This window comes from Rhinichthys klamathensis, unplaced genomic scaffold, assembly GCF_029890125.1.
Source record: "Rhinichthys klamathensis goyatoka isolate OS25496 unplaced genomic scaffold, OSU_Roscu_1.1 h1tg000414l_1, whole genome shotgun sequence".
Lineage (NCBI taxonomy): Eukaryota > Metazoa > Chordata > Actinopteri > Cypriniformes > Leuciscidae > Rhinichthys > Rhinichthys klamathensis.
In genome coordinates, this window is record NW_026606914.1 from 754,157 (window position 1) to 781,777 (window position 27,621).

General features: G+C 38.1%; 1 protein-coding gene across 1 annotated transcript; it reads right to left on the reverse strand.

Annotated features, from left to right (window-relative positions):
• Positions 1 to 3,468: 3,468 nt before the first annotated feature.
• sybl1 (synaptobrevin-like 1) lies at positions 3,469 to 21,278 on the reverse strand. The gene is made up of 8 exons (XM_056235194.1): positions 21,079 to 21,278; positions 19,554 to 19,724; positions 19,422 to 19,479; positions 19,211 to 19,348; positions 6,252 to 6,342; positions 6,102 to 6,169; positions 5,918 to 6,010; positions 3,469 to 3,563 (listed from the first exon to the last, which is right to left on the reverse strand). Exons 2-8 carry the CDS (start codon positions 19,697 to 19,699, stop codon positions 3,495 to 3,497), a joined length of 663 nt encoding a protein of 220 aa, XP_056091169.1. The 5' UTR covers positions 19,700 to 19,724; positions 21,079 to 21,278; the 3' UTR covers positions 3,469 to 3,494.
• Positions 21,279 to 27,621: the final 6,343 nt, after the last annotated feature.

The window sequence follows — 27,621 nt, forward strand, 5'->3', positions numbered from 1 at the left end:
GTGATAAGGTGAGATGCATCACATATTAGATTTTTTTTAATAGCAGAATTTATTATATTATTTCCAGTAGCAAAAAAAGAAAACCTTTTAAATGCAGATCAATGTGTGTGATGAAAAAAATTATGGTTTTCAAGATTTGTGAGTTCAAGTAATTCAATCAAATATGTGTTTGTGTTATAATAATGCTAAACTAACCGGCACAGGTCATGTTACTTACATACCCTGAAAGTTACCTCAGTTTTTGGAATGATTGTTGAATGCTTCTGTTTAATTAACTACAAATATACCCGGGTGTGTCGCATAACCTGCTTTCTGAAATACCACCCAGATGAGGATATATATATATATATACACTCACCGGCCACTTTATTAGGTACACCTGTCCAACTGCTCGTTAACACTTAATTTCTAAGCAGCCAATCACATGGCGGCAACTCAGTGCATTTAGGCATGTTGACATGGTCAAGACAATCTCCTGCAGTTCAAACCGAGCATCAGTATGGGGAAGAAAGGTGATTTGAGTGACTTTGAACGTGGCATGATTGTTGGTGCTAGAAGGGCTGGTCTGAGTATTTCAGAAACTGCTAATCTACTGGGATTTTCACGCACAACCATCTCTAGGGTTTACAGAGAATGGTCCGAAAAAGAAAAAACATCCAGTGAGCGGCAGTTCTGTGGGCGGAAATGCCTTGTTGATGCCAGAGGTCAGAGGAGAATGGCCAGACTGGTTCGAGCTGATAGAAGGGCAACAGTGACTGAAATAACCACTCGTTACAACCGAGGTATGCAGCAAAGCATTTGTGAAGCCACAACACGCACAACCTTGAGGCGGATGGGCTACAACAGCAGAAGACTCCACCGGGTACCACTCATCTCCACTACAAATAGGAAAAAGAGGCTACAATTTGCAAGAGCTCACCAAAATTGAACAGTTGAAGACTGGAAAAATGTTGCCTGGTCTGATGAGTCTCGATTTCTGTTGAGACATTCAGATGTTAGAGTCAGAATTTGGCGTAAACAGAATGAGAACATGGAACCATCATGCCTTGTTACCACTGTACAGGCTGGTGGTGGTGGTGTAATGGTGTGGGGGATGTTTTCCTGGCACACTTTAGGCCCCTTAGTGCCAATTGGGCATCGTTTAAATGCCACGGCCTACCTGAGCATTGTTTCTGACCATGTCCATCCCTTTATGGCCACCATGTACCCATCCTCTGATGGCTACTTCCACCATGTCACAAAGCTCTAATCATTTCAAATTGGTTTCTTGAACATGACAATGAGTTCACTGTACTAAAATGGCCTCCACAGTCACCAGATCTCAACCCAATAGAGCATCTTTGGGATGTGGTGGAACGGGAGATTCGCATCATGGATGTGCAGCCGACAAATCTGCGTCAACTGTGTGATGCCATCATGTCAATATGGACCAAACTCCCTGAGGAATGCTTCCAGCACCTTGTTGAATCTATGCCACGAAGAATTGAGGCAGTTCTGAAGGCAAAAGGGGGTCCAACCCGTTACTAGCATGGGGTACCTAATAAAGTGGCCGGTGAGTGTATATCTTAGCGAAGAGGAATATGTGCCCTTCTTTTTTAACAATATTCTACTACATTGCACTCGACTGTACTAATGGTTCCTTAATTTTAGGCCCTTGATGTACTGATAATTTATTTATTGAACACATACTCAGACATGCTCACTGTTTCCCCCCTTTTACTTAAACTTGTTATGGAGTTTTTTTTCCTTGCCAGTCACCATTGACTTAAGATTTAAAGGAATACATTTCTGAAAAGTGCTTTGAGACAACATGGATTGTGAAAAGTGCTATTATATACAAATAATGAATTAATTGGTAAATGTAGGATGTACTAACTTTTTCCATACAAGATATGGGCATTTCTGTTTATTTACGCTGTACACATTATTACAAAATGTACATTCGAAGTATCATTTGTAAGTCCTAATATGTTGGGGAAAAACAAATCCACTTTTTATGGTGTGTACAAACATTCACAGCACTTCAATCTTAAATACAATATGTAAATTCAAATTTCACACTGCCTGTACATACTCTTACCACTTCTGCACATTACATTCAATACTCACAATAATCTGTATATAGCAGGTATTCTGTACATGTTATTCTGTGTTCTATACATGTTATTATTCTGTGTAGCTGTTGTATTTTATGTGAGTATTGGAAGTTTCAACATGTGTTTTTTTTTTTCCTTGCGGTAATTTTAAGAAAATGTCACAGTGCAAAATAATAATAATGGTCCTAAAATCGTCTTCATTTTCTTTATGCAACAATATAGTTTCCTCTTTATTTAATCTTGGGGTGAAACATGTTATTGACAGGTTTTGTGAAATTCACCCAAAAACATGTAAGTTGTGAATTAGACTAGTTCTGTGCTGCATGAACAATATCACACATGAATACTGTTTAATACAGATGACTTTAAAAACAAATATGCTACTCAATCAATCAAACACGAGCCATCTTGGTGACGGACATTAGTTAAGTCTGTAGAATATAAACTTGGTATAAGTAAGGGACCATGGAGTTCCCTTCAGTATGATAACTATAAATGTGAAAGATTAACATACAGTACAAATCCTGATATTGTAAGCAGCATATATCAAAATCTAATTAAAACAAAGATCAAACAGATGTGCCAGGTCATTGTTAAAAATCATGAATTTCTATTTCATCACAGTTATGCTTTTGTCCTTCAAGACACGAATGGGGTTGATAACCATCCAAAAAAAAAAAAAAAAAAACTCACCCTCATATTCAATTTGTCTTACTTTCTTCCATGAAACACAGAAAATAGAGATGTTTAGCAGATGATTTACTTTGCTTTCCCCCCTTGCAAAATAAGATAAAATAAGATCATATAACTGGTGTATCATAAAGGTAGTCCATAACACAAGCACACCATACAATAGCTTCATGTGAGGAACAAACCCAACTGTAACAAATATAATTTGGACTTAAAAAATAATAAGAAGAATTAAGCTCTACGAAGGAGGAGAAGATCTGTCAATAACGACTTTAATTTTGGTCCTCACACAAAGCGATTATATGGCTTCAGAAAACACTGCATATAGTGCATGAGTAATATGGACAACTTTTATGGCACTTTCTTTTTTTAACTTAACAGAATAAATCCCCTTCTATTTTCGTAGTATAGTAATGATGATGAGCAGCGTGAATTAACACCTCCTGTGTTTCGCAGAAAAAAGAATGACAACAGAATTTTCATTTATTGGTGGACTACTCCTTTAAACTCCCCATCTTTTTGAACTGCATTAAAACACCGTGAAAAGAACTCAAAGAATCAAAACTAGACGGTTAACATCAATGTGAAAAGACAATGATGTGTGGTTTGTAAGCGCACAGGAAACACTGCAAGAGTTTAGTGCTGTCCTGTGTTTGTAAGTCTCTGAGGTGAGTTGGCAGAATGAGTGGTCTTGCATACTAAAGGTTTCTACTGCTTCCGACAGCTGGGCCAGCTGAGTCCTCCACAGGCAGCCGTCACGATAAAATACAGCACCACCTGACACGATAAGACAAAACCAGAAGAACATCATTTACTAGAATCACTACTGTACGTCTGGGCTCCTCACATGCAGTTAAAGCATTTTATTAAGAAACGTTACAAAATTTTCACCACAGGATGTCAAAAAGTGGCACGAATGATTCCACAGATATTCGCTAAAAGCCAATGAGCACTACTGAGGACAAGTATTAATACTGAGGACAGGTATTAATACTGAGGACAGTATTAATTGCAATCTTTCAATTGCAGTAGACCTACAGCTACAGCTGCCTGTGCTCTAATTTAATTTCTAATTCAAATTTTTTTTTTTTTCATTTAGTTTCATTTAGCAATTTCAGTAAGAAACTGTTGATAGTGGATTACTTGTAAAAAGTGCAAGGGTGCCAATATTTGAGCCTCCACTGTTATGACCATATATGTTGTAAATAATAATGTAACTCTTTGTACTGGACATTCATTTACACAGTTTAGGGACAAGTTGTAGCAAAAATGTAATACAGTAATATGTAATTTATTTGGTATTATAATCTGTTTTGAATGTGTATAGCTTGTTTATAGTTATCTCTGTCCATTAAAACGAATGCATTGCAGCTTCCTGGCAACATTAAAACATTGCTGTTCTTGCGTAATTTGACCAGCATGACAGAGCAAGATCATTACAACAGCTCAAACAGTGGCAGAAGAAAAAGTGAAAAATGTTGACAGAAGTATCATTACATATCAGTCTTTCTAAGGTTCATTTAGAGCAGGGCTGGGCAAGTTCGGTCCTAGAGAGCCGCTGTCCTGCAGAGTTCAGCTGGAAAACCCCTCACCTGCCTGTATCCTCAGGGTACGTTTACACGACAACGATTTGTTTAAAACAAAGAAGTTTTTCCTTTGAGTTTTTCACGTACAGGCGACATCATTGTCAAGACAATCGCCATTCACACGGATCCGCGAAAACGACAAAAAAAACCTGTATTCTGCTGCCAGGCCGTTAGATGGCGATGAAACACTATAGACTGAACACGTAATATGTGTGTGCATGACGTCATCGCCTTCAGAGAATCGCGTTTTTGTTGTTTACACGGAGACCGTTTTTAAAAAGCTTGCACCCAAAACGCCGTTGTCATGTAAACGAACGTCCAAAACGCATAAAAGGTTTTACGATTTTAGTTGAAAACGGTGTTGTGTAAACAGACCCTTATCCCTTATTTACACTGCATGCGTACGGGGCGTTACGGCTCCGACGAGGTTTTGTTCCGTCCTCCACACGGTGCCAACTCACACCAGGAGCATTTCAGAAGCGAAGCGACTGGATGCGAGAGACCACGTGATTTGCCTGTCCGACGTGTTTTTTCTTGATTTTGGGGTTTCTACCAAGGATATATTGGTGTGCAATACAATGGAGTCTGCACAGGGTGTTCATTTTGAAATTGACAGTGTTTTTTTTTATTTTATTTTGTATTTACTGTGCGATGTGATTTGGACGCGGCGTGCGTCGCAAATAGACTCAGCGCCTATGTTTAGCGAAACAGCACAGAGAGCCGCTTCTGAAACGCGCCGCGTCCCGGCTGGTGTAAACACAAGCATCGACTAGAGTGGGCGCGATCAGCTCCGGTAGCCGTGCCGCGCGTGTGCAGTGTAAATAAGGGGTTAGTGATCCTGAAGACATTGATTAGCTTGTTCAGGTGTGTAGTGTGGAGAACATGTCTTGATTATTTTGCACTTGATTTTTATTCTGTTTTATTGCATTAGACATTTTATAATTAATTTGGTTTAAATGGGGAGAAAATCAGTCTTCTACACAATTTCAGAAGAAAAAACAAAGATTGAGATATAGGACCAGATTTACTAAACAGGGCAAATTAGCTTAAGAGCGCAACTCTATAAAAGCACAGATGGGAGTGTAAAGTTCTGCTCGTGATCTACTGACGCAAATTAAAGAACTAATTTCACTAGGACTAATTTCATAATAACCAACACAATTTACCAAGAGCAGCGCAAAATAGCGTCCGGTTTAAGACATGCTTTTTAAGTGCGGTAAATAATGGCGCAAAAAATAGACTAGCCTTAGTAAATCACCTTGCATGATTCATTTAAATATTATCCTCCCATAAATTTGGCACCTGAAAGGGAAACTCCTACAAATGCATGTGCAATAAGGTCAGCCGCAAAAATAACTGTGTCCACGCCTTTTAAGTGCTAATTTTACACTTCTTGTCTTTAGTAAATCCTGACATTAGTTTTTCAACGCCAAAAGAGGGTTTAGTAATTGTGACTATATAGTTATTGCTGTGACGCTCTTGGGCTTGTCCATTACTGCAGTGAGACGTACTGACAATAAACCTACAGTCCGCTCCAGAACTTACCAGCACGACTATTACGACAATGACTGTTAACTTCATGTTCTTCATACACATGGCGTGGGCCAGGTTACGGCTTGTTGTTTTAAAGGTGACAGACTGCACAGACAAGAGAAACTTTCATCAGCATACATATTATACAGTGACATAAACAAATATGTTTCAAACGAGACATAAAACCAAAACTCACAGAATCCATCAAGTTCTCGGTTTTATCGATGAGCAGTTCGAGCCTCTCTCCTCTCTGAGCTACGAGATCTACAGTAGCACAATGCAGCACATATTCACTCAAACGTTCACTGACATTTATAAAAAAGTGATTAAAGTGACTCAGTCTCACCAATGTTCCGGACCATAATGCCTTTCAAGTCGTCTACGTGCATCTGTGTTTCCGTCAGTCTGTCTGAGCCTTTGGGATCTGAGTGATGTTTCTAACGATAACAGCAAAACACATGCATGTCAATACATGGCAACAAATATGTTCTGGGCATAGCTACTCAAAAATGAGAATTATTTTGAGTTCTACATAAGACAGAGAAATGCATAGAATGACATGAGGGTGAGTAAATGATGACATTTATTTTTAGGAGTTATTTGTATTTTACACAACAGTCTTTGGCCATGGCAGTGTTGAATTAATTTTAGGCTGAGGGTAACTTCAATTGACACATTTCCCATGAAACTAATGTTTATACAACACGCAGTGTTTCCATGACTATCCAAAGCATGTGAATATGAGGTCCGTGATTGGCTGTCTGTTTCTAAGCATCTAGTCATAACATTAGCTTTTTTTCTATACAAAGTTGCAAAATCAAATTGTAATATCGCATAAAACATTTGCAAATAAAGCACCGTTTCCATCAAGCAAATCGAAGAGAAGAAAAACAAATTTCCTGATAAACTGGTAAATATCACTAAGAAAAGTAGGAGAAGTCGCTGTATATAATAATTTCTGTATATAATAAATGACTTCTGTATCAGAGAGTGCAGGCGAAATGCATTGAACGTGTTATCTTGCTTTCGGAGGCAGATGCTGCAGTTTAGGAACGTGGTCGTGTAAGGGAGTTCTGGGAGGGAATTATACCGAACCCTTTTGGCGACAGAGTTTGTTGAGGTATTTCAGAACAACCAAAACAGCATTTCAGATGCTGTGCAACGAGACCGGTCCGATGGTTAGTCCAGTTATGTCGTCCAATCGCGCAAAGCCACGTGATTTTTTTGATGTGCATCAAGGAATTTATTCGGTAAATGTGTTCCATCGCAATTAATGCGCCTGTTTTCTTATCGGATAATTTTATTTATCTGACTTAAACGAGCGCATACGTTTTTAATGCGCATTTTTTTAATGTATGCGCATCTTGCCATTTCCATCCAGCAGTTTTTGATGTGATATCCCAAAATGAGCCTAAAAATAGGTGGATGGAAACATAGCTATTCTAACATTATTCTAACATCTATCTTTTTACACTGCACATGCTTGCACCATGGGTAAAAAGCGTGATAACCCTGCTTTGCAAGTGTGAAACGTTCCTCTACCCAGGGTTAAAAATGGAGTTTAGAGCGACGGTAACCCGGGGTTAAGTCGGTTCACTAAGTGGGCCGGGTTCTGCAGTATGGCTAGTCAAAATCTTTCCGTGTGAGACTATTAATTGAATGATACTGTCTTTTCCGTCTGTGCATGTCAGGTAAAATAACATTTGATACCCAATTTTAGCATGGGATTGCGGGTTTTGTTTTAATCATTCTCACAAACTCTGCATTTATAATGCAGGAAATTGACTACTGGATCAAATGTAGGCTACATAGGTTTGTTGGCTGTGCTTAGACACTAATAATCAGCTGCTCAATGCAAAATGTAAGTAAATTTGATTTGCAACTGATTTAAAAAGCTAAAGATTACATGTTTTTTGTATGAAATGAAAAATTTATCATTGCACAATCACACTATATGACAAGTATATTATATACTAAAATATTTTGGCCAAATTGTGCAGCTCAACTCTGAGAATACCATCTCAACAGCCATTTAGTATGTGCACCATCTATTTACAGCACACATTGAAGCTAAGCTTTTCCAAACACACAGAGTACACTACAGTCTCCGGGCTCATGGCGTCCTTGAACACAACTATTTTGATTTAAACCACTGTATGGCCAACTGAGATTTCACTATGGAGATAAAGGTTATGAGCATGATTTTTTTTACAGCACACTTTTTATATTAGCACCGTTTGCATTTGGGATCTGAAAAAGTGCTTAAGACCCGAAAACAAACGGATTAGCAAAGACATTTGACACACCATTGTGCCTTTGAGCAAGACATTTTCGGTACCTACACACTAAAGGATGTTCTGGCGGAGAGTTTGATAAATAGGAATGAGTAAAATACATTTCGAGGGTGTTTGAAATCAAAGAGAAAAACAGCGAAGTGTATTTCCCAGAGCACAACTGGACCTGACTCATTGGTCAATGCCTATGTCGTGTTGTAGCAATTTCCCATTTCAAATAGGAATATCCTCAATTTTCTTGTGATTGTGGCTGAAGAGTCACTTTGTTTCCACTTGTATATCAGTGTCACTGAAGCCGGGTTACTCCAGGTTTCTTTTGTTTACTGAAAATTCAAAGTGTCTGCTAGATGCATACTTGGAATTTTTTTCATAGGATACACTTTTCTCTAATTATTACTTAACACAGTCATGTGAAAAGTATTGAATAAGATCTAAAAGCTAAAGCTCAACACCATCACATGCCTCTTAATTCTAAACCTACACGACCCATATCAACAGTAGTGTAGTTCGTTCAGAGCAGGGTTTCTCAACTGGTTGCAAGACCTTTTTGAGCGGGTCGTGGAGTGTGTAGTCGAAGAAACAACAACCATAACAAAAAACTTAATTCTAAATGATTTTCTGATGCGAAACTTTTATTTTGAAAGACGACCATGACAAAGTTGTTGACTCTTCTGTCAGACGCAGTTTAAGTGAAGAAATGCATTGTACTGATTCAGTATCTGCACTCAGATGAGATGACATGTTGTCCGGCTATATGTCAGTGTCATTATGCTAATGTTATTTTTCATAACTTGTTACAAAATAAAAAGTCTGTCACCTCAGAAAAACGAACTTTCCCGTCTTGTCAGACATTATACTGCGCACGCTGTAAATCAATTCACTATATATAAAAAAGCAAAATTACGAACATGCAACGTCTTAGTTACGTCGTCAATTACTAAGTCATGAAATTACCAAAAAGTATTAATATATTATGTAGCTGGTACGAATATATTATGTAGCTGGTACGACACGGGTTTGCAGGCCGTTATGATGTTCATCCTATTCAGCAGGATGTTTTATGGAAATCAGGATGAATTTGTTTTATTAACAGTTCATGTTAGTATTGTGTATTTACCATGGTTACTTTACTTTCTGTAGCCTTAAAGGGGACATATTATCATCCCAGAATGTGTCTGAAGTTTCAACTCAAAATACCCCACAGATCATTTATTATAGCATGTCCAATTTGCCCCTATTTGGGTGTTAGCAAAAATACACACTTTTTGTGTGTGTAAATTTAAATGCAAATGAGCTGCTGCTCTCCGCCCCCTTTCCAGAAGAGGGCGGAGCCTTTACAGTTCTATGGGATTAATATCCTGCCATGATTCAAAACTGAAAATAAAGTTCTGAAAGGTTGAAACTAAGTGTTCGAAAACTCAAAATCTTACAAAAAAAAGTTTTGCAAGATCGAAAAATAAGATTTGCAAGCTTGCAAAATGTAAAAAAAATAAAAATTTCTCTGCAAACATTATGTTGTTTTTGAGATTTCCTTCTTCAGAACTGCAACATTTTTTTTACGATGTTGCGCAAACAATTTTTCAGAGTTTCAAATTTGTCAGTGTTCTCCCACTGTATTAGTTTGTTTTCCAGGTTTGAAACCTTGTAAATGGTGATCTGAAAACTGGTGTGCGAATGTGTGAAAAAAAGTTTTGAAACTCTGAAAACAGACTTTTGCAGGCTTGCAAAGGGGTAAATTTTTTTTAAATCTCTGCAAACATAATTTTGTTTTTGAGTTTTCCTTCTTCAGAAGTGCAACACTCTTTTTTACGGTGTTGTGCAATTATTTTTTCAGAGTTTCGAATTTGTCACTGTTCTCCCAGTGTATAGTTTGTTTTCCAGATTTGAAACCTTGTAAATGGTGATCTGAAAACTGGTGTGCGAATAAGTGAAAAAAAGTTTTGAAACTCTGAAAACTGAGGTTCGAAAGGGCGAAACTTATTACATTACATTACATGTGCACTCCTATTGCAGACTATTTTTTCAGAGCTGAGTTTACAACACCCACTTTGCGGAGATACGCCCACACAGTTGCGAGCTTGCGACTCACGTGATTTGTGGCAGCGTTGTCACGCAGTTCTGCTCTGAAACTCTGAAACTCAGACTGAGCGAAAATGAAGCTTCGCAACTTAAAAAAAAGCCTGGAGGGAGGGCCTTCTGCTCTTGGCCAATGCTTTGCTGTCTGCTGACGTACAGTCCAATCACAAGTCGTATTTACTGGAAAGGTGGGATTGACTGACTGCTTCGCCAATGACGAAAGCGTATGGAATGAATATAGTCAGTCATATTTATTTATAGAGCACATTTAAAAAAACAGCTGTTGGCCAAAGTGCTGTATCAAAATATAGTATCAAAATGATTAACACGTGCAAGCACAATTATCAATGAACTTGATTAATGTTGCAGAAATATTTTATTATCCACAACCAAAGGCCTTTCAACAGGCCTTTTCAGGGGCGGCGCCAGATAATTTTTAACGCAGGTGCAGAGGGGGTGCTAGATGATTGACAGGGGGAGCTGCGCAATTATATATATATAGGCTATATATATATATATATATATATATATATAGGCTACATACACACACACACACACACACACACTATTATTTAAATGAGCAAAATTTATAATGAGATGCTCCAGCTCATGTGCAATGCAATCGCGCCCGTGCCTCCATGATCATATTGTCAGCTATTTGCTTCTTATTTATTATATATCCAGGCAATTGGTTAATGAAAAATTGATTAAAATTAAGATACAATTTATACAAAACGAAATTCACTTTAAAGAAAGGCTTTCTACAAAACAAAACTGAATTTAGTGGTCAAAATCATGTCTGACCCATCATATCTTCCGATATATTGCGCATCCATCTTACTCATGCTGTTCAATTTTCATAATCAGCATAGATGTGAAAAAAATAACATTATAATATTTTAACAAAAATGAAACTAAATGCGCTTTTTTAATGGCTACAACACATATAGTGGGCCTATACAGACTCTCTAAATATTTACATTAATATTAACAATGCTGTAGAAGTGCAGTTTGTTGATAGTAAATGATAACTAATCTATAAGTGTTACCGATTTTTTAAACACCGATTCAGAGGTCTCGTGAGTTCAGTGTTGGACAGGTCAGTTGTTTTAACTATTCATTAAAATCAATAGTTAAAATGAGTCATTCGTTTGCGTATCAGACGTGTCATTAGTGGATGTCTAGCTACGGCACGCTTGTGTGATTATCTCGGCAGTTTAGGACATCGCACAAGATTTGCAATTTGTACAAATAGAGACATTTTTGTGAATAAAAAAGTTTATTTCTCAGCTCTGAAAAAATTGTCTGCAATAGGAGTGCACATGTAATGTAATGTAATAAGTTTCGCCCTTTCGAACCTCAGTTTTCAGAGTTTCAAAACTTTTTTTCACCTATTCGCACACCAGTTTTCAGATCACCATTTACAAGGTTTCAAATCTGGAAAACAAACTATACACTGGGAGAACAGTGACAAATTCGAAACTCTGAAAAAATGATTGCACAACAGCGTAAAAAAGAGTGTTGCACTTCTGAAGAAGGAAAACTCAAAAACAAAATTATATTTGCAGAGATTTAAAAAAATTTACCCCTTTGCAAGCCTGCAAAAGTCTGTTTTCAGAGTTTCAAAACTTTTTTTCACACATTCGCACACCAGTTTTCAGATCACCATTTACAAGGTTTCAAACCTGGAAAACAAACTAATACAGTGGGAGAACACTGACAAATTTGAAACTCTGAAAAATTGTTTGCGCAACATCGTAAAAAAAATGTTGCAGTTCTGAAGAAGGAAATCTCAAAAACAACATAATGTTTGCAGAGATATTTTTAATTTTTTTTACATTTTGCAAGCTTGCAAATCTTATTTTTCGATCTTGCAAAACTTTTCTTTGTAAGATTTTGAGTTTTCGAACACTTAGTTTCAACCTTTCAGAACTTTATTTTCAGTTTTGAATCATGGCAGGATTTTAATCCCATACAGTTCGTGCTTCGGATTCTCCGGCAACAACAAAACTGGAGAATCTCCCGCAGCCAAAATGTCAGAAACTGTCAGTAGTGGAGTTCAGCCTTACATGTTTGAACCAGAGTCAGACAATAATGGAGAGACTCAGGAAGAAGTTACAACTTTTAGTCTGCACCTGGAGTTGATTCAACTTATCGATTAGCATGTTCTGTCATGGTCATCTATAAATCGCTGTTTGCGAAGCAGTCCGGCATAAAGTGATTTGCACAAACATATAAGACTTTACCTAATTTCTTTGGCACATTTCCTTCATAAATAAACTTCCTGTCCTCAGTGCCGAGAGTCTAGACTTATGTTGATTGGTACAACAGAACATCTGTAATGTTTCTGTGCGCAGACATTATATCAATAGGTGCTATATAAAGAGGAAATACACATGGCGGACTATGTGCGGCTCGCTCAGGGCAGGATCTATGCTAATAGGGCAGATCGTCACCAGTCAAAATTTGGGTTGTGGCTTAATGACCATGGAAAAATGTGGGTCCCATGGCCAAAAGAGTTGAGAACCACTGGGCTAGGGTTTATGCAGGTATATGCCGTATGACCACCTACTTTTAAAAGGATTCTGTGTATCAACTGATTATTGTTCATGAGCCCAACAACCAACCAAACAAGAAAACGTGATCAAAAAGGGAAATCACCTTTCACTATGGTAAGTTAAAGAGCAACGTGCAGGTTGGACACCCCTATATAGCATAGTGTATGTTGATGATAAAACAAATAGATTTTCTGAACTGGAGTAGTATATATTTAGCCATTAACGATATTTTGAGATAAATTGTCATAAAATAACTTCCGCGTCTATAAAGCACTAACCGGAAGTGACGATGGGCGAGGGAGTCTGGTCAAGTTCAAGCTCAGGTTACAATGGATGTGAATGAAGAAACAGAGTTCTCCGATGTTGACGAGCATGCCTATGGCCCACAGGTAGGGATGGGGCCGATCCGATCCAGTATCGGGACCGATACCAGCGTAATTCATGTATCGGATTTTCCCGATCCAACCTGCGGAGATATCCGATATCCTGCTGAAATGAGTCCAAAAGTGATTCCCGCCGGCTAGTCTGCTAGCTGGCTGCAAACTGTGGAATGGATTTCCTGAACGGAGGCGCGGCTCAATGAGACACAGAGACCCCCCTCAGGAAATCCATTCAGCAGTTTGCAGCCAGCAAGCAGGATAGCATTGAGCTGCCAACATGTTCGCTGTGTGTAAATATCTCACACTGGAAACACCGCAGAGCAAGACAGCAAAATGCAATGTTTGCAAAGCCGTATTAAACCATCTGTCTGTGATGCAAAAAAATCTCCAGGTCTATAATTCTCCGGAGTGAAATGTGCGCTACAAACGACCGAGTGTGTGGTGACAGACGTGGCAGTGAAGTCTGCTCTCTTCACCTGCACAAAACGCACCCAAGAACGAAAAGCCTTGTTTTTCCTAGAAGGAAAATTATGGACACGATGTCCTGCCAGACTGGAATGCGTGCAACCAGCACAAACACAATAATGTACCATTATGGCATCTCTAAAACTCGATCTAAAACTTTCTCTGTCTCTCACTACTGCTCTAACTACAGCTGAACGCGAGCTCTTATTTGCCTCGGCCTACGTCATATGACGCGGTGCTAGCGGGAAAGGCGTATTCCAGAGCCTAGCACATTTTCATCAAAATTTCTACATCAAATGAGATTTCATTAGTAATTTCTACATATGTGTTTTTAAAAGACCTCTTCAAACAATATCAAGTATTAATTCGGTTATAAATTCAACCTGCATGTTGCTCCTAAGTTAAAGTTGATAAACAGAGAAAAACATTTTACATTTAAGCAACCTTTGGTGTATTCTTAACCTTGCACCTCATTATTGTTAGTCTTTTTCACAGAAAAACAAAATGACCATGAAATCCATGCACCACCAGTCAAGTCAAGTCACCTTCATTTATGCAGCGCTTTTAACAATATCGATTGTTTCAAAGCAGCTTTACAGTGATAATAGGAAATTAAAGTAACAGAGATTGTTTTGGCTTTACAGCAGCTCTAAAGAATAAAGTATTGTCCAGCTAAAGTTTTTAGCAGCTCATACCGATTCTGTAAGTTCCCTTTAATTTGAAAAATATGCATTTTCATTTATACATGGTTGCAAAAACATTTTAGTTCTAATTTGTAAGTGACATTGTTTAAAATGACTGATGTTTCAAGGACGTTTAGTTGTTATGATGCTATTAAAAATCAAATAAAACAGATTTCATAGGGCCCTACTATTGTTCAATTTTCATAAATTACTACATTGATAATGCTTTAATAAACGCAATTGATTAAACTTGTTTTTTATGCGTTTAAAATTTAAATAAACCATTAAAAGAGAATGTAGAGAATGCAGAAAATGGAAAACCCAGAATTAAATGGAACAATAAGGGCTTAAGGAATAAGGAATTAATGAGGTCAGTGAAATGTAAGACCTCTGGCCTGAAGGGGCATTTGTTAGACGCTATTATGAGCCGCGCAGGGCGGGAGTGATCGGGTCTCACACTGTACCGGCTGCTGGGGATATGCGTGTGCCTTTCGTGGTAGTATGATCATTCATTAGAGACCCCCATGGACATTCGGGTCATGTCATACAACTGTCGTGGTTTGCGTGTGGGCCAGAGTGATGGGGTTAAAATACATTTTTAGCTGTGCAAGAGTTGGAAAAACCGAACTCTTTTAATGTCAATTTTCATGGTGTTGGTGAATCCACAACAGATAGTGGTACTGGTATAATTAGAGGTAGGATACCCGGGGTGTGGCTATATTGTGGAAGAAAAAAGGTGTGAAACCACTTGTAAAGGTGGTTAGACTTGGTGTCAGCTGGGGTATAGCAATACAGATTTCCCATCAGGATAAGGAATTTATTATCCTAAATGTATATACACCTTATGAATGTCACCATAATGAAGATGAGTATTTAAATAGGTTAGCCTTTATTCATTCTTTTATTGAAAGTAATTATATTTCTAATGTATTTGCAATTGGGGATATGAATGCTGACATTTCAGACAAAAAATCATTGTTTTGTAAACATATTGTCCAATTCTGTCAGGATACTAATCTCAGATTGTCAAGTGAAGTGATGTTGCCTGTAGATAGCTATACTTATATTGGCGAGGCTTGGAATACTACATCTTGGTTAGATCATTGTATCAGTACAGCTGATGCACATGCCTCTTTGAGGGGTATGAGTATTTTATATGACACAGTAACAACTGATCTACACTCACCTAAAGGATTATTAGGAACACCTGTTCAATTTCTCATTAATGCAATCATCTAATCAACCAATCACATGGCAATTGCTTCAATTCATTTAGGGGTGTGGTCCAGGTCAAGACAATCTCCTGAACTCCAAACTGAATGTCAGAATGGGAAAGAAAGGTGATTTAAGCAATTTCGAGCGTGCCATGGTTGTTGGTGCCAGACGGGCCGGTCTGAGTATTTCACAATCTGCTCAGTTACTGGGATTTTCACGCCCAACCATTTCTAGGGTTTACAAAGAATGGTGTGAAAAGGGAAAAACATCCAGTATGTGGCAGTCCTGTGGGCGAAAATGCTTTGTTGATGCTAGAGGTCAGAGGAGAATGGGCCGACTGATTCAAGCTGATAGAAGAGCAACTTTGACTGAAATAACCACTCGTTACAACCGAGGTATGCAGCAAAGCATTTGTGAAGCCACAACACGCACAACCTTGAGGCGGATGGGCTACAACAGCAGAAGACCCCACCGGGTACCACTCATCTCCACTACAAATAGGAAAAAGAGGCTACAATTTGCAAGAGCTCACTAAAATTGGACAGTTGAAGACTGGAAAAATGTTGCCTGGTCTGATGAGTCTCGATTTCTGTTGAGACATTCAGATGGTAGAGTCAAAATTTGGGGTAAACAGAATAAGAACATGGATCCATCATGCCTTGTTACCACTGTGCAGGCTGGTGGTGGTGGTGTAATGGTGTGGGGGATGTTTTCTTGGCACACTTTAGGCCCCTTAGTGCCAATTGGGCATCGTTTAAATGCCACGGCCTACCTGAGCATTGTTTCTGACCATGTCCATCCCTTTATGGCCACCATGTACCCATCCTCTGATGGCTACTTCCAGCAGGATAATGCACCATGTCACAAAGCTCGAATCATTTCAAATTGGTTTCTTGAACATCACAATGAGCATTTCACTGTACTAAAATGGCCCCCACAGTCACCAGATCTCAACCCAATAGAGCATCTTTGGGATGTGGTGGAACGGGAGCTTCGTGCCCTGGATGTGCATCCCACAAATCTCAATCAACTGCAAGATGCTATCCTATCAATATGGGCCAACATTTCTAAAGAATGCTTTCAGCACTTTGTTCAATCAATGCCACGTAGAATTAAGGCAGTTGTGAAGGCGAAAGGGGGTCAAACACAGTATTAGTATGGTGTTCTAATAATCCTTTAGGTGGTACAGTAAGATCCTTGAGTAAGATTTATTTATCTAAGGATGAGTTATGGATGAGAGTTATGTAGACAGCATTATTGTAATCTTTTTAATTGTGTGCAAAATTATATAATGTTGACCACATTGAAAATAATGATACGATAATGATTATGTCACATGAGGTGTACCAAGCTATAAGCAAATTGTCTGACAACAAAGCAAGTGGCCTAGATCATATTTCCGCTGAACATCTTAAATATGGTAGTAAGAGGTTAGCTCCCCTTTTAGCTCTCTGTTTCTCTGGTTTTATGATTCATGGTGTGTTACCAGATTCAATGTTGTCTGTTTTGTTAGTACCAGTTGTTAAGGATAAAGCCGGAATGGTGGGTAGCTTAGATAATTACAGGCCCAAAGCTGTAGCCAGTATTTTGTCTAAAGTATTAGAGAAAATTTAGCTGGATAGGATAAATGTGTTCATCAATTCTACAGATAGCCAGTTTGGTTTTAAAGCTAAACACGGTACCGATCTATGCATCTATGCCTTGAAGGAATAGTATAGAGATAAAAACTCATCAGTTTTGATGTGTTTTATTGATGCATCTAAAGCTTTTGATCAGGTTAACCATGTAAAGTTATTTGTAAAAATGAGACAAAGAGGGGTGCCAGAATATATTGTGAGAATTTTGGCTTATTGGTATGCCCACCAGATGATGCGAGTAAAATGGGGCATTAAAGTTTCTGCACCTTTTGGGGTTAGTAATGGTGTGCGACAAGGAGGAATCTTGTCCCCTGTTCTTTTTAATCTTTACATGGATGACTTATCTAAATGCTTGAATGCGTGTGAAACTGGTTGTATGGTTGGGAACATGTTAGTGAACGTTGTTGGTGATGTATGCAGATGATCTTGTGTTTTTTAGCCCTAGTAGTGCTGGTCTCCAACAGCTGTTAAAGGATTAGTTCACTTTTAAAAAAACTTTTGCTGATAATTTACTCACCCCCATGTCATCCAAGATGTCCATGTCTTTCTTTCTTCAGTCGAAAAGAAATTAAGGTTTTTGATGAAAACATTCCAGGATTTTTCTCCATATAATGCACTTTACAGGCTACCAAACGGTTCAAGGTCCAAATGACAGTTTCAGTGCAAACTGCAAACTGTTCAAATGGTTTTAAATGACACCAGACGATGAATAAGGCTCGTTCATCAAAATGAACAAATCTTTTTACGAGTCATTTGATTCATTTAACGACCGAAATGAACGAATTGACTCGGAAAAAGATTTGTTCATTTTGATGAACGAGTTCGAACAGGAGAGTCACACAGAACAGAGCGACGCGAGCATGTGAGCTTATAAAACTTAAACTTTTTTTTTTTTTTTTTTAAATGAGCGATTGTTTCGCTTGATAAGACCCTTATTCATCGTCTGGTGTCATTTAAAACCATTTGAACAGTTTGCAGTTTGCACTGAAACTGTCATTTGGACCTTGAACCGTTTGGTAGCCAGTAAAGTGCATTATATGGAGAAAAATCCTGGAATGTTTTCATCAAAAACCTTAATTTCTTTTCGACTGAAGAAAGAAAGACATGGACATCTTGGATGACATGGGGGTGAGTAAATTATCAGCAAAAGTTTTTTTAAAAGTGAACTAATCCTTTAACCATTTGTTCTGTTTATGGTCTTGAGCATGATATTTTATATAATGCTAGTAAGAGTGTTGTGTTGATTTGTAGAACGAAGGACAGGAGTTTAAATCTTCCAATTTTTAAATTGTCTGATAAGGATGTGTTACGGAATCTTATGTACAGATTTGTCTGCCGACTTAATGCTTCTAAAAATGAGGTAATCATGGGCCTATGAAATATAAGGTTTAGTTCTACACATTATCCGTCTAAGTTGTGGAAACACTGGTACTTTTGTATTTTTGTAACGTATTGATGTATATATATATATATATATATATATATATATATGTTTTTTTGTTTGTTTGTTTGTTTGTTTGTTTGTTGGTTATGTGTTTAAAATCTGGACCCTGCGTCTCTAATAAAGATTTGATTGAATAAAACAGCTTTCATTGAATTCATTTTTGCTACACATTTAATCATTTCGATAGCCTCCAGATCAGGCTTTCTGAGTAAGCTGGTTGACAGAAGCCGTGTACTTCAGATCACCATGATTTGTCGCAATGGCGACAAATCCATTCTTTATGCTAAGAAATTACATTAGAGGTAACAGTTCTCAAACTGTACAGTTAAAGTACACATTTGATGTTTGGCTCTGTTTATCTGTTTACTACTGTATATGTAGGATGTTTTTGTGAAATACTGACACTTTTGAGGGTGGTTCTTAGAGCTTTTCAGAGGGAAGAGTTTGGCAACACTGTTGATCAGCTAAACCTCATTTTGTGTCTTACCACACAGACAAACATAAAAGAGTATGAACAGGCAATTGTGTTTATAAATACGGCAGACGCACGTACCATTTGTGCAGCCAGCGTGCTGGAAAACTCACTGTTCATGGCGTAGGGCAGCGCGGTCTGAGCTCGCGAGCCGTAGGTGGTCTGAAATCTCTTCTTCACCTCATTGAGGAAGCCGAACGCACGGGAGCGCTCAAACTCCTGCAAGAGAGACGGACAGCTCAGTATATGAGCGGAGCCGCAGAGGAACAGAGCTCACGAGGCAGACACTTACGTCATCAGTGATGCACAGATAGATGATCCTCTCGTGGCAGATGTAGTGGAAGAGATAGCTGGAAGCGCATCAGAACATCAGAACAGACAAACGTCACTAAACATTAGCCGAACAGCACAATGTCAGTCGTACCTGCCGTGAGAATACGTGAGCTTGTTGTTTTCCGATGGGATCTTGGCCAGAATCTGTTCCGTCACCTCCAGAAAGTTGCCAGAGAAGCACGCATGTTTAGCCAAAATGGTCGATCCTCGAGCCACCACCGCAAACAGGATAGCCATCACCGCAAATAAACCTGATCCAACACTGAACGGTTCACAAACAAACACATGTGAGACAATTCACACGAGATAGGCTACTGTAGAGGTGAAAAGGGCATTTCTGAGAGTGCTTCTGTTTCAATACTACACATTTCATCAATGTTTACATTTTATAATACGGTATACCTCCGTATATTGGAGAATTATGCTTCGCAATGATAGGAAGTGTCAGCATCAAAGGACCAATAACAAACAAGCCCATTATCCCAGTGGGAATTTTTGGTCACCACCTGTCAAGTGCTGTGCCCACTCAGTCTGAAGAGGCACGTGGATTTTGAATGCAAATTTCCTTAAAAAATTTCCAAGATTCCAAGATTTTTGTAGGTTAAAAATTATCATTGCTGTAAATTTGTGGCTTTTGGTTAAATTTTTACATTCAGATGGTATGTACATTTTTAAAAAAGGTTTGTCACCACAAGACTACCAAATAATTGTATCAATTTGGGAGATACTTATTATACATCCACTTAAATGTCAAATTTTGCTCGGCCAGTCACATGCTTGAGTACAGCAGTGTTGAGAGGTGTTGTAGAAAGCTGATGGTTCAAATCTGCATGTAATACATAGAATACATGGAACACTAAAATCATAATTCAAAAGAATACAATTGGCAGTTTGATATTCTAAATCGTGAATACTAAACGAAAATTACAGAGAAAATAAATAGACTCGATTGCTAATAAAACATTATGCCAAACTACTCAGGGTGTGTTTTACACAGTAAAACTATTTTATTTGTTTGATTTATCTATTACATTATTAAATCATTATAAAGTGTCTCTCTGGCGCTAGGAGTTTATTATAATACGCCTAACGTTAAGTTATGTGTTTTTCATAGGATCTTTGTCTTTTCCCCTCTGTGTTTACATAGAATCATATTTTACTGTTCAAGCCTGTCTTCGTGATGGAAAGTCTAGTTCATTCTGGATGTGTTTTGACATTTGTACTAGCCTAGTGCAGTAACGTATGAATTCATTCGAGAACATTATAGTGCGATTTAATTTATTGTTACATTAACCTAACATATGTGTAACATCTGCCTTCGTGAGCTTTTAGTTTATCTGACTTAAAATCTATCGGACATAGTTAATGACATGCATGTGTAAATTTCAAATGTCATATGTGGAAAAGTGTGTCTTTTTTTCATCAGCTGAAGTTAGTAACCGAACTACACTGAGAGCTGCCGTCAATCATCGGGCTACTTATTAGGAAATCAAAACGATGAGAAATCATAAAGTTCCATTTCCAGCATGAGATTAGTCTGATAAGAAATGACTGTGGATTAGATAAGATGATCTAATGACAACCAATCGATCATCTTTTGTGTAAGTTAACGTTACCTGGTATTCTGATGATCAAACAGCCGCTCGCGCTCCGCTCTTTGATGTCTTTAAAAGGAAGTGGCCATAAACAGAACTTTCATTGCCTGACAAACATGGTTGAAATCATAAACATGATAGCCTACTATTAAAAATAACAGCAGTCTATGGTAAATACAGAAATGCACAAACGTCACTGTTTTCCGTGATACGTCACAAACGTGCGACCACGAAAAGATTTCCGCGTTGCGTCACACACGCGCGACAGGAATCTTTAAAGGTATAGCTCACCCAAAAATAACAATTCTGTCATCATGTACTCACCCTCAAGTTGTTCCAAACCTGTATGAATTTCTGCTGAACACAAACTAAGATATTTTAAAGAATGTATGTAACCAAACAGTTGATGGGCCCAACTGACTTTTTTCCTATTCACCTTATTGCGCTCCGCCCACTTTTAAAACTTTGCTCTTCCTCATTTTGTCATCCGACTTCCGCTAAACTGACACGGCACATCCGGTAGCTAGTTCAGTAGTTAGAAGATTGTTTGTAGCTAGCTTTAGCGAAATGACAAATAATGTTAATGCCGTAAATGTTTTAAATTGGGAGCACGAAACAAACTTCGTACGACGATCAGATGGTCTCATGTCCCATCCATCGTCATTGTTAACGTGGATAGACAATAAGAAGAAGTGGCCAGAGGTAACCAGAAGGACGTATTTGGGGACGTATTTAACTACTTTGTTCTGTCAGAAGGAGTTGAAGGAGCAGCAATGAAAAACTATAAAAGGACTATAGGCCTACCAATATTTACATAGTGGGAAAATAGGTTGTGTACTGTTACACTGTGAGGGTGATGTGTTTGTGACATATACACAGCTGATGACGTCATGACCATCTGCAGGATAAGTATCTTGTCAAATCTCTTAATTATACAGTAGAGTAAGGTAAGTGAATGGAGTCCAGGTAAGTACAGTGTGTGAATAGTTATGCAATTTGCTTAATAATTATATGGACGCAGTGACGCACTGAATATGCAAAAGGTAAGATAAATGGCGCTTTTCCACTGCATAGTACGGTACGGTTCGGTTCGGTACGGCACGCTTTGGCGCTTTTCCACTGCATAGTACGGTACGGTTCGGTTCGGTACGGCTCACTTGTGGTGCTTTTCCACTGCATGGTCCGGTACGGTACGGCTCGCTTCGGCTCGCTTTAAATGGTACCTGGTCTGTTGAGGTTCCAAGCGTACCGTACCGGTACTAAAATGTGACGTAAAAACACTGCAGATCACTGATTGGTCAGACAGAATCGTCACTACCAGCGTCATTGGACACTAAACCGCGGACAACAGCCAACGCGGTAGCATCTGTTTTTTAAACTTTAAAAAGAAATGGCTGAATCGTGGTCAGTGGACGAGGTGCAGACGTTCCTCTCGTTGGTTGCCGAGGAGCGGATCTAGCGAGAGCTGGATAGGGCAAAACGGACTGAAAAAGTGTTCCAAGAAGTAGCTCTTAGCCGCACACGGCTATCACCGGACCTACAACAGTGTAGGGACAAAATAACGATCAGTCCCACCCACTTTGAAGAGGTACTAACTGCGGTGGAAAAGCAACCGAGCTAAAGCGAACCGAACCGTGCCGTACCGAGTCGAGTCGTACCACGCAGTGGAAAAGCGATGCGAGCCGAACCGTTCCGCGCCGAGTCGAACCGTACCGAGCCGAACCGAGCCGTACCAGCAGTGGAAAAGCGCCAAAAGGTACATTTATTGTGAACTCCAGATTCAAATAATCATTAAAAAAAATCAACTGATTAGTTGACAGCCATAGATTTCAATCTTAACCATGAGAAATATATGTTGACTAAAATATTGTTGTGTTTGCGGTTGATTTGATAGGGATATACGCATAAAACCTCACATTAAGGCTTAATTATTTTTGTGAGATTCACACACATGTTTGAATTATCTTTAATCAAACAGGAGCACTGGAATCTCAGCTTGATGACAATAAAGGGATTGTTTCCCCCCAAAAGAAAATTCTGTCATTAACTTGTATCATTTTCATTTTTAAAAATGTTGATAAACAATTCTGGGAGTTATGCTGAACTATGCTTTTAAAGTGTTAGAAAAAGTTCTTTAAAATTTCTGGCTAGGCTTTTTCAAGCCAACTTAAAGTTTGTCTACAAACTTTTTTATCTAGTTGTAAAGTGTTACCATTACATTTTATGAATTAAACAGCTCATAAAACTTTATCAGAAAAAAAAAAATGAAATAACCCACTAAACATGAAAGTATTATGCAATCATGTAAAACGATTCTCCTCTTGGCATAAAGGGTTCTTTAAAAGTGATTCAAGAACTCGAAGGTTTCTACATTTTCTCTAAGAATGTAGCCACCTTATTTGCTCATTGTGGATGTGATTTAACACTATAGTTTAACCATTCAACAAGTAATGAATGTTTGAAGAGATCAGTCATGACAGTTGTGAGGACCAATGCTGTTTGACCTCATTAATGGCAAAGCTGGTGCGCCTGTGCTTGAATGTTATGGGTGGATGATATCAAAGCCATGAGTATCAAAGCCAATATCACTGTATGTTTGATGTACAATATTATATTCATGTACACATTTTGTGTGCTTTCTAATTGGTGATTAAAGACATTTCACATTTATATTTGCAAGCAATCATTATAAATAAGTAAACAGTAAAGTATATCAGTTTTCATTATTTATTGAGAATTAAATCAAAATCTCAATTAAATCAAATTTGTTTAATGACTTAATACAAGTTCAAAGCACTTAAAGATTAAGCTGAACATTCCTAACGTTAAAAGCACTTAAACATTTTTTTATACCCACGTAGCACTCTTTGCATACCTTGTTTATATATTTGACAATATATTTGCAATTATTTAAAGCCAGATACAAAAAAAAACATCAAGTTTATTTATTCGAGTGAAAGAACTCCAGATGATGTTTGTTTTTCTGTTGTTACCTGGTCACCACAGCTCTTTCTGTTTGAATGGAGTGCTGTGAGTGAGGCGAGCTCTGTATGCGACTGCTGTGTTTCAGCATTTCTGCTCGTGCTCAGGTGAGCGGAAGGACAAATGGCTTAGTTTTTCCAACTTCCAATCCATCACAAATATTTGCAAACACAAATTTAGGATTTCAAAACTTATTAAATGAATTGACTTTCATGCCAAAATAAAATGAAGAAATATCAAAGATTAACGAAGTACATAAGAATAACAACATTCTTTACACTAACATTGTAAAGAAAGAACAGATCTGCTTAGTACTATTGCATAAAAAAGACCCTTGCTTCATTTATATCTAAATGCATCACACAAAGGTTGTTGAAAATGGGACAGCTGCACCCAGCTTTTAAATGGCATTTCCATTTCCTGCTGTAAACTGTCACGATAAAAAACAAAAAAAGCTTGGTAATAAAAAGTGCAATAAATGAATGTACCGTTTGTGTATCATGCAGTTTTCACCCTAAAATAAAACCCAAGGTTCAAAGAAATCGGATGAAAGTGAACCATTTAAAAACCACTGCAATACCAACACATTAATTTGAGTAATCTATATAATGTACATCTTGGACGGCATGAGGGTAAAAGATGAGTCAATAGGGAGGACGTATTTCTGGGTGTACTGCATTTTATTTTAATACTAAATACAGAATAGCAAGAGAAATGATTTCTTCTTCAGATTCGTCAGTGGAAAGAAAGAAAAAGAAGAGGAACAAAAGGAAGAAGCAAAGCAAGAGAAAAAAGGGGGGACAAAACGTGCTACTTTCTGTCAAGACTTAAGCATTTGAAATAAATTGTTAATTTAAAAAAGCAGTTTTAAACGAAAAAGAAGTGTTGTAAATCTGTTTTGAATTAAGTTGTCTTTGAAAAAAAGGTTTCAGAGGCAGATTGTGTATGTATTTTTATTGTACTTACTCTGTAACTACATGAAACAAGAGGGTAACAAGCACCACTACATGAAACAAGAGTATCTTTCCCCAATATTTAAGCAAAAGTTGCAATGGTTTTAGTTCAGTGCACTTTTGTTAAAAAGATTGCTGTATAAATGCATTGATATGTACTCTGCAATTTTTAAAAAGCCTATACAGTATGTACTGGTTCACCATTATTTCAAAACGGTATGCAGTGTATGTTCTCGCTAAATTGCTCCCAAATGTTAGATTGTTGTATATATCATAATAGTAGAATAAGTACCCTTTAGTTCCATAATACTTACAGTATAATTTTTTGGTTGTTACCCCTTTATTTCCCAAACTTTACATATTGTTCCCTTATACTTACATGCAAGTACTTTATAGATACACTATAATTACAGAAAGTTACACTGTAAAATCGCTTTAACTACGCAGTACTTTCCGTGCTGTAATCTAAAGCGTTACCCAAAATTTTTGCAAAACAAGGTTATTGTTGCGGAGACTCTGATGAGATGATGTAAGTGAACCCAAAATAGTTTAATCTGAACAATATATTTGGCCTTGTCCACACTAATACGTTTTCGTTTAAAAATGCATCTTTCTCTCTCTGTTTTGGCCTTCCGTCCACACTGAGACGGCGTTTTTAGCTACGAAAACAAACCTTTTTGAAAACGCTCTCCAAAGTGGATACATTTGAAAATGCCGTTTTTGCATTGTAGTGTAGAATGTGAAAACGGAGGTATTTGAAAACGATGACGTAAGTGTAGTCATGTGACGCATTTACCCTAACCCTATGCAAAGATGACAGAAAATTAACTCACATTTACTGTCCTGTGGCAAAACATGAGAGCAGTTGAGTTTTAGACCAAGCAATGGTGAGTGAGTGCGACCTGACGCATCAGTGAATGGTGAGATATTTTGCAAAATAAAATGTATCCTGCCAGAAGAATTGCATGATAACTTGATTATGTATTGTTCTGTCATCTCAGTGAGCTTTTATGAGGGTTTACGTATGCGCTGTAAGGAGAATTGAGCATTTTCCAATGTTTCAGTGTGGATGAGAAACTTTTGGAAAACATAGCCTTTCGTGGAAGGCTTTAGGACCCAGCAGAATCATCTACGCTCCTGCTTCAGATTGAGCAGTACTCGCGCCAACGGCAAATCCCTTCTTTCACTGTCCGTGTTTTGATTTCAGCAAATTGGTTTGAGCGAATCCAAACAACGTGATTATTGTTCATGAGCCACTACATACAAAAAAAAAAAAATTATTTTGGGTCTGTAAAATTCTGTATGCACATTTGACATTTGAGTCCAACATTCAGCCACGCAAGTAGAGATGAAGTCTCCCTGTGGGAAGACGTGATCAAAAAGAGAGGTTGTCTTTCACTATTGTAAGTACATGTTAAAAAGAGAAAACCATTTTCTAATTAAGTAACTTGTAGCATATTCTTGGACCTCATTATTGAAACACTAAATAACCAAAAGCAGCCCATACTGCAAGTTTTCCTTATCTGAAAAATATGCCTTTTAATTGATTCATTTCATAGCATAGGCCTACAAGGTTGCAACAACATTTAGGTAGGGTGACCATACGTCCTCTTTTTCCGAGACATGTCCTCTTTTTGGACCTAAAAAATGCATCTGGCAGGGATTTCTAGATCGCCCAAAAGGTCCGGGATTCTGCTTTTGCTTTCTACAGTCGCCGTTTTTGCATTGTTTTAAGTCCCGCCTTCTCACCATTGGTCGGTCATGTACGTAACGCAAACATTGGTGAAACTGCATCTCAATCATTACCCTCAGCAACAGCCAAGAGACAGCAGCGTTGGCTTGCCAACAGTGGCACATGGCTCCTGAACAGCGTAAAAAAAGCCCAAATGTTGAATTCACATATGATTTACAGAGAAAATTCCTGTGTTTTCGTCACAGTCGGGATCCGTGGACAGCAGAATGTATGACCTGCAAAGCCCACATAAGGAAAGTACAAGAGAACATCAGGAGGACTGAAAATATTTTTTACTGAAATAGTGTAATAGATTTTTTATTTTATTTTAACCTATGGCCATCAAAAGAAACAGTGTCATGTAAAAGGTGCTAAAAGCTAAACTATTTTTTTTATTAGTTTATTATTATTCTATTGTTGCGGGCCAAATGTTGAATGTAAAGGATGTATTCATTTATGTATTAAAGTATAACAACATAGTTGCAAGGTTGTGAATGCATTTGTCAAGTATTTGTTGATGCACTAATCTGTCTCTACCTGAGCCTGGGTGGTGAAGGGTGATAACATATGAGCTATGGGTAGCAAAGTGCTCTAATTAATGACCCTAACAAGGGGAGCAATATCAGCATGACCCTGAAGGATGTATCTGTTACATGTGTGTCCTGTGTTTCCCCCGTTCTTTGTGTATTTGGTTCAGTCCTGTTTCTATTTTCCCGCTCCTCGTTTGTGTTCAGTCCCTTCACCTGTGTCTAGTTACTTTGCCCAAGCTGTGTCTTGTTTCCATGATCTGTTCACTGTGTGTTTAAGGGGGCTTTTACACTGGGCTCGTTTGCTGCGGTCCGAGCCCGAGCGCGTTTGTTCCCGGCGCCCCCCACAGCGTTGGTCTGGTTTCACACT

What these genes read in the sequence shown, in the direction of transcription:
- sybl1 (XM_056235194.1), bottom strand. Translation starts at nt 19,699, where the DNA reads ATGGCTATCCTGTTTGCGGTGGTGGCTCGAGGATCGACCATTTTGGCT. An exon ending in CTCACGTATTCTCACGGCAG is followed by an intron (nt 19,480 to 19,553) that starts GTACGACTGACA and finishes ATGCGCTTCCAG; the next exon opens with CTATCTCTTCCACTACATCT. An exon ending in CCGAGAACTTGATGGATTCT is followed by an intron (nt 6,011 to 6,101) that starts GTGAGTTTTGGT and finishes TTGTCTGTGCAG; the next exon opens with TCTGTCACCTTTAAAACAAC.